Genomic DNA, 7,019 nt, shown 5'->3' with positions numbered 1-7,019 from the left:
CAGGATGCCAAGGGGTTAAAGCCAGGCGCCTGCCCGCCTGCCTCCCGCTCTGTCAGCGGTGCTGAAACCGGCGGCGCTGTCCCTGGTGCTGAACCCGGCGCTGTCCGTGGTATTGAACCCAGCCCCCCCCCCCCCGGGCCCCCCAGCATGTGAGCCTCCCTCTTCCTACCCCCCTTCCTCCCTGCCCCCCCCGGGGGGGTCGTGCCCCCTCCCTCCCCCGGCGCGGGTCAGCATGAGGTGGGGCCTGGGGGCCCGGACACGGGGGACGCGGGGGCGGCCGGGACCGGGGCCGGGGCCAGGGCGATGGCTTTGTCTGCGGCCGGTGGCAGTAGCGGTGAAGGGGGGGCCCCCCTGCCGCAGCCGCCCCCCCTGTCCTCCAGCTGGCCGGCCCTGGGGCCCCGGCGGCGCAGCGTCTGGTATATCTACAGGTAATGGAGCCCCCAAACACCCCCTTTCCCCCTCCTCCCATTGGATGGATCCCTTTCCCAGGATCTCTTTTTCCAGTTCCCCTGGGCCACAAACCCCCTTGCCTCCCCTCGCTTAGGACCCCCTCTTCATCGAATCTGCCCCCATCAACACTTTCACTGGATTCTACCCTTACCCCATAGCCCCCTCCTAATGTCCCACCTCTCCAAGCCATCTTCTCCCTCCCTGGTTGCTCCAGAACCCCTCCCCCAACTTCAGGGACACTCTATCTTGCCTTTCACGCTGGGCCCCTACCTTTACTCTGCATCTCTCCAATCCCATGTCCTTCCTCAACTCTCCAGGCCCCATCTCCCTAGTGCCCCCTAATCCCAGGACACCACTGTCCACATATCCCTTTCCCCACCCCCATCCCTCTCCTTAGCTTCCCCCATCAAAAGGCCCCACTCTATGCAGACCCTCTTGGATTTCTCCTTACCTCCCAATCTCCAACCCCTAGTCCTCACCTCCTCCATCTCTCTAGCCCCAATGGGACCCATTTCAGAACCTCTCTTCTTTACCTCTCTCTTCCCAGCCCTTCTCCTTGTCTTTCCATCTCTCTAGACCTTGTCCCTTTCCCCTATCTCTACAGTTCCCTGCCAGGACCTCTCTCCCCGACTCACTAGTAATCCCTTTCCCTGCTTCCCCCAAACTCTTCAGACTCTCCCCCCAGTGCCCAGTGCTTTCTTTACCCAAGTGTCACCTTTATTCCAGACCCTTTCCCATAGTCTTCTCTATCTTTCCAGCTCTGTACCCCAGATTCCCTATGCACTATCCCCACACACCTACTCTGGAGTCCCAAACTCCCCTGTCTGCTATCTTCTGACACCCCTCTACATCATTCAGCTCCCCAACTCTTTCTTCCCACTTCCAATTGAGCCCCCATACACACACTCCTCCAATCTTTCATCCCTGTTCCCCATTTTCCCATTCACCCCTCCCAGAGCCAGCAAACCCCTCCACCCCATTCATCCCCCTCTCTCCATTCACAGTCATTCACCGCCCCCCTATCATATACACACCCCGCCCCCTCTTTCCCTCCCCTCCCATTTCCCTCACTGCATGTCACTATGCGACTGTGTCAGAAGAGAGAGAGAGACAGAGAGAGAGACAGAGATAGAGACAGAGAGAGACAGAGAGAGAGACAGAGAGACAGACAGAGACAAAGACAGAGAGAGAGAGGTGTATGTGTATGTGTAAAATGGTGGATTTTTGTCTGACCCCAAGAGTCCTATGTATCTGGGTTTCTACCCATATATTCCTGTGTGATGGCATATGTCTCACAGCAGTATCCTGCATGTCTAGGGAGACAGTGTGTGTTACAGCATGTGGGCAGGGGGAGTGTCCAGGGATGAGATATGGTTCTGTGTACTGGTTCCTAAGCATTGGGGTCTCTATGCAATTTCCCCATGTCTCTGTCATGGTTGCCTCCTGTCTCCACGTGCTTCCTCAAGCATCTATGTCCCTCTTCTTGTCCCCCGTGTGTGTGCTCCAAATATAATGTGTATTTTCCAGGTCTGGATGTCTGTCTGTCTATCTGTCTGCCTATCTATGTATCTGTCTATCTGTACACAGAAATCTTTATACATGCTAGGGTCTCTGGTCTCTGGGTGCCAGTACAAGTGTAGATATAAGGGTCTGTTGGAGTATCATTGTATTTGTGTACCTGCATGTTCACATGTTTTTGTAAATCTTCATGTGTCTGTTTGTCCATGTGCAGGACCTTTCCCCCCCCCCTCCCCAGCTCTATCCTCATCCATGTCCACATACTGTTTGTAATGTTCTTGTCAGCAGATGATGCCCCTGCTTTTGGGGCCATCACTCAGAGAAGCTAGCACACATGGGAAGAGGTGGGGAGCACACAGGCCCCTGCCTACCAGTGTGGGAGGGATTCTGAATGAGTGTGGTGGGGGCTGGAGGTGGAGGGGCAGGGGAAGAAAGAGGTGCTGCATTCTCTGTGGGGGAGATGTGTGGGCCAGGCCCTAATGCTGAGTGATCCTGCAGGGGTCTTTGGAAGCATGCCTGAGTGAAGGCATGCCAGATGTGCCCACATGAGTGGGGTGCTGGGAAGGGCAGATGAGGGATGCAGACAGAATAAACTGAATAAAGATAAATAAGGAGGTATCTAGGCAGGGCTATATAGAGACATGAGGGATGCAGTGTAAAAGGAGGACAGTAGTTTTAATAATAGCAAGGGCAAAGGCATTATGGGGTGTTTAAGGGGAATTCGATGGTTTGGAGAATAAGGAGATAAAAGGAAAATGTGGGAAATGAAAGGATAGAGAAGGGAGTGTACGGAGGGTGGGAAGAGACTCTGGGGAATGAGAATATGAGAAATGAGAAGGAGACATAGGTAAGGAGTATATACAGGGGGTGAAGAAAATATGGGGATCTGGGCAATATGAGAAGGATATGTAAGAATGAGGGGAGCTCCAAACCCTGTGGGGAAGATGGAGAGAAGAGGTTATATGGAGGAGGAGGAGAATACAGTGGTAAGGGGGCAGAGTAGGGAGCTACAAGGAGTGTGGAGAGATTTTTTTTTACCATGTCTATGATTTCACTGCTACACAGAATTCCCCATAAGGAAACTACCCTTAGTGAGGAGATTCTGGGGGAAGGATAAAAGGGATATGGGGGTATGTGGATATGAATGAAAGCAGATATAAGGATGAGAGGGAGAGACTGAGGTTGTGAGGGGAGATGTGGGGTTACAAAAGGGACACAGAGGTATTAGAGGGCATGAGTTGGGGGATACACTATGGGAAGGTGAAGGTGCAATGTAGTGAGTGTAAGAAAGATATGAGGCATGATGGAAGGATAGGAGGGAGAGACGTGGCTGTTACTGGAGACTGTGAGAGCTATAGGGAGATGGCGTGGGCATGGTCCAGAAAATTGGAAGGGGATCCTGAGTGTGCCAGGAACCAAGGGGCTGAGGAAGGATATGGGAGTGCTTGAAAGAAATATGGAATCCCAGGGTAATAGATTTAGAGCTGGGAAAGATGTCTGATCCAACTTCCTCATTTTTCAGTTGAGGGACTAAGGCCCAGAGAGTTTAAATAATTTGCCCAAGGTCACATAAGTGAGAAGCCACAGAGCTGAGATTCAAACCCAGTTCCCCTGATTCTAAATCCAGAACATTTTCCACTGTGGCACACTGCCTCCCTAGAGGGTATGGGCAGCAATGGTCTGGAGCAGGGACTAGGGACTGTGGAGACTAGACCCACTTCAGGTGGTCTTGATACCCTCTCTCCTCTTCTGCCTCCCCTCGCCCAAAGACCTCCTTCCTTCTTCCTCAGATCCTTGAATGCATGCTTGTCTCTCTTTCTCACACTTCTTTTTCCAACTTATAAGGAGCGTCGAGGCTCCTACTGAGCTTCCCAAGTGCTTGATCTCTGGTATCTGCTGTGAAGGTGGAGGGCTGGACTCTAATGGACCATTCCAGGGTGCACATTGTGTACGCATATGCTGATGTATCATGTGAGTGGGTGTGCACATACTTGTGTATGTCTGTGTTATATTGGACTATGCTGTAAGCCTACTGGGATCAGTGTGTGTGTGTGTGTGTGTGTGTGTGTGTGTGTGTGTGTGTATGTGCGCACGTGCAGGACATTAGCGTATTGCATAAGAAGGTCTGTGAGAAGGCAAGAACATGTATGTGCATTTTTCTGTATGTGTGTGTGTGTGCAAGACAGGAGCATATTGTATAGGGAGGTCCGTGAGAAGGCAAGAACACATATGTGCATGTGTTGTTATGCTGCAGTGTGTTTTAAGTGAGAGCAGCACAGGGCTCACAAGGTATGTGTATGTAAAAATGGAATTTGCCATGTTGTGGGAGGTATACCGAGGCAAGAGCGCAGACATTATATTGGTATGTGCCATGTGAAGGGTAGAGGTAGCTATGTTAGCCTGAAGTGGGCTGTGTGCTGGGGTAAGAGCATGTGTGTGTTAATGTATTGTGGGTAGTATGATAGGGTCCAGGTTCGTGTTAGATTAGGGCATGCTATGTAGAAAGATGGAATGTTGGAGGTTAAGTCCGCATCACATTGTAGAAGCACCCTGGAAAGGTGTGTGCCATATAGGAGCACAATGTTCGCAAGGGCAGCTAAGTTGGGCTGAAGGCTTGTGTCCGGGGATGCATGCTACAGCACATTTTTTAGAGACCAGGCATGCCTGATCAACAGCTCCCACTGGAACAGAGCAGACAAGTGGTTGTCCAGCATCCATGTGAAGTGAGGAAGTGCCTACTACCCGCTGAGACAGTTCAGCCTATGTATGGATAACTCAGATTGTTGGAAAGTGATTATTTCCATCAAGCCCATGACTCGGCTACCTCTACCTGTTTTTCCTTATTCTGTCTGCCCTCTGGGGCTGTGGAATCTGTTTTCAACACAACAGTCCTACAAAGGCTTGAAAACAGTATGTCTGCTCTGAGTTCTCTCTTCTCCAGACTAAACATCGCCGGGTCCCGTGCTATGGTCTCAAAGTTCTTGGCCAGCCTAGATGCCCTCCTTTCTAAACTTTGTGCCAAGAACCAAACCCAGCACCTCAGTATGGTCAGACTAGGGCAGGGCAGAGTAGCATCCCTCCCCAAAGGAGCCTGCCCCATCCCCAGTCTCCACATTTGGTGTCTCCTAATGCAGCCAGAGTACGAGCTTTGGGGGTCGCCAGAACACAATGGTTGCTAGACTTGAGCATACTGTATTTGTTGGAGCCCCAAGCTGGAGTATAAGTGTATGTTACCCTGGAGTCTACTGTGGGTTATGGGGTGCATATGTGTGTGCACTCCTAGAAGAGAAGGAAATATTATTGTGGCATGGGGCTATTTATAAGGAGAGTGTTACTTGAATATACTAAGGCATATGATGATGTTTTCCTGCAATTATGGGGGAAATTAAGTATTATGGAAGGTATGAGTATATGATGAAGGTTTGTTTGGGCATCACAGAGATTTTTCTGTAGATATATAACTATATATCCTGGGATATAGAGATAATCCCGAAGGATGCTGGAGTTTGTACCTGGAGGGATTATACTAAAATGTGGAGAATACAAAATTGTGTCACACGTGTTTGAATGGGAGGTTTGGATGCCCTTTCTGGCCTATCCTAGGCACATTTGGGCATTGCTGGCAAATAGCACAATAGGGCTTTATTGAACTATATTGGGGTTTTGATCGTGTGTTACTAGAATGTCCTCCAGGAATGCTTGGGTAATATGTGGGCTATGTGATCTGCTATTAATCAAATTAATTTGATGTATATTTGGTCTGGGATTGGGTATTACTAGAGAATACAGGTGTGTAATTGCATTTGGTTGGAGTGTCCTGGGGTATATTAATTGGATATTAGAACTTGAAGACAGGGATTGTTTCCTCTGGGATTTTTTTATCCAGGCACATTGCATACAGTGGTGATCCTGGAGCCAGGAAGACCCAGGTTCAAGGTCTGCCTTTAGCATACTAGACGTGTGACTCCAGGCAAGTGTCTTAGACACTCTCATTCTGTGAGGCAACTCTCTAGGACTGTGCACAGATGAGTAAGGGGAGTTTCTACAATGAAGAGATAAGAGGTTTACCCCTCCCCGAATTCCTTGTGCCTAGCATAGTGCTTGGCATACAGTGGGTTCTAAATAATTTTTTTTTTTATTGCTCTCCGTGCTTGGAATGCTCTCCTTCCTTACCTCTGCCTCTTGGAGTCCCAAGCTCCCTTGACCATGCAGCTCAAGCACCATGGGCCTCCTAATCCCAAGGGTCAGTGCTTTTTACATCCTACCCTTGAAATAGCCTGGGATTTACTTCGAATACACTTGGTGTTGACCTCTCTGTTATGTGTTGTTTCGCCCCAACAGAATGTAAGCACTTTGAGGACAGGGACTATGGTTTTATCCTTGCATCCCTGGTGCCTAGCATAGTGCCCAGCACATAGTTGGTTCTTAATGAATGCTTTGTGATGAGGGTGTTGGTATCATGGCATATGCTGGATGTATGCCAGGCATTTCTAGATTATCCTCGGGATGTGATGGCATTTGCTAGTTTACACTTAGAGCTTTGGGAGGTATTAAAGTATATTATTGGAGTACATGATAGTCTACATGGCTGTTTGCAAATTATTGAAATATACTGGGTGGCACTTGGGTGCATGATGGGTATGTGCTTGGCTATTTCTGAAGTCTCCTTGTGGCATTTCTGTATGTTTGCCTGTACTGAGATTGTGTTTGGTGCATGTTTGGGCATTGTTAAAGTGCACTGTGTGGGTGATTGGATAGGACAGGATTGGGGTGTGGTTGGGAACTGAAATCTCTTCAAGAGAATATTTGGATATCACTGATACATACTAGACTATGCAGCTATGATTGTAGCGTGCATATTTGAGTATTACTAAAGCACATTAGAGCTGCATTTTGGTATTATTGGCATATCCTGAATTTATCTTGGACTGGAATATACCTAAGGTGTGCCTGGATTTAGGAGCACATGGGAGTCTTGAGATTACTGAAACATTTGGAGAGATAGCATACTAGAGTGCAGTGGATGTAAATTTGGTCATTACTGGCATATA

General features: G+C 49.1%; 1 protein-coding gene across 1 annotated transcript in view; it reads left to right on the top strand.

Annotated features, from left to right (window-relative positions):
• Positions 1-303: 303 nt before the first annotated feature.
• LOC118833279 (SH3 and multiple ankyrin repeat domains protein 1-like) overlaps positions 304-7,019 on the top strand; it is a 27,426-nt gene continuing 20,710 nt past the window's right edge. The window contains exon 1 of the mRNA XM_036740628.1: positions 304-428. Within this exon, the coding sequence (XP_036596523.1) occupies positions 304-428 (125 nt within the window). The remainder of the gene's footprint in view (positions 429-7,019) is intronic.

This window comes from Trichosurus vulpecula, unplaced genomic scaffold (genome assembly GCF_011100635.1).
Source record: "Trichosurus vulpecula isolate mTriVul1 unplaced genomic scaffold, mTriVul1.pri scaffold_111_arrow_ctg1, whole genome shotgun sequence".
Lineage (NCBI taxonomy): Eukaryota > Metazoa > Chordata > Mammalia > Diprotodontia > Phalangeridae > Trichosurus > Trichosurus vulpecula.
This window is presented reverse-complemented; position numbering and strand designations above follow the sequence as displayed.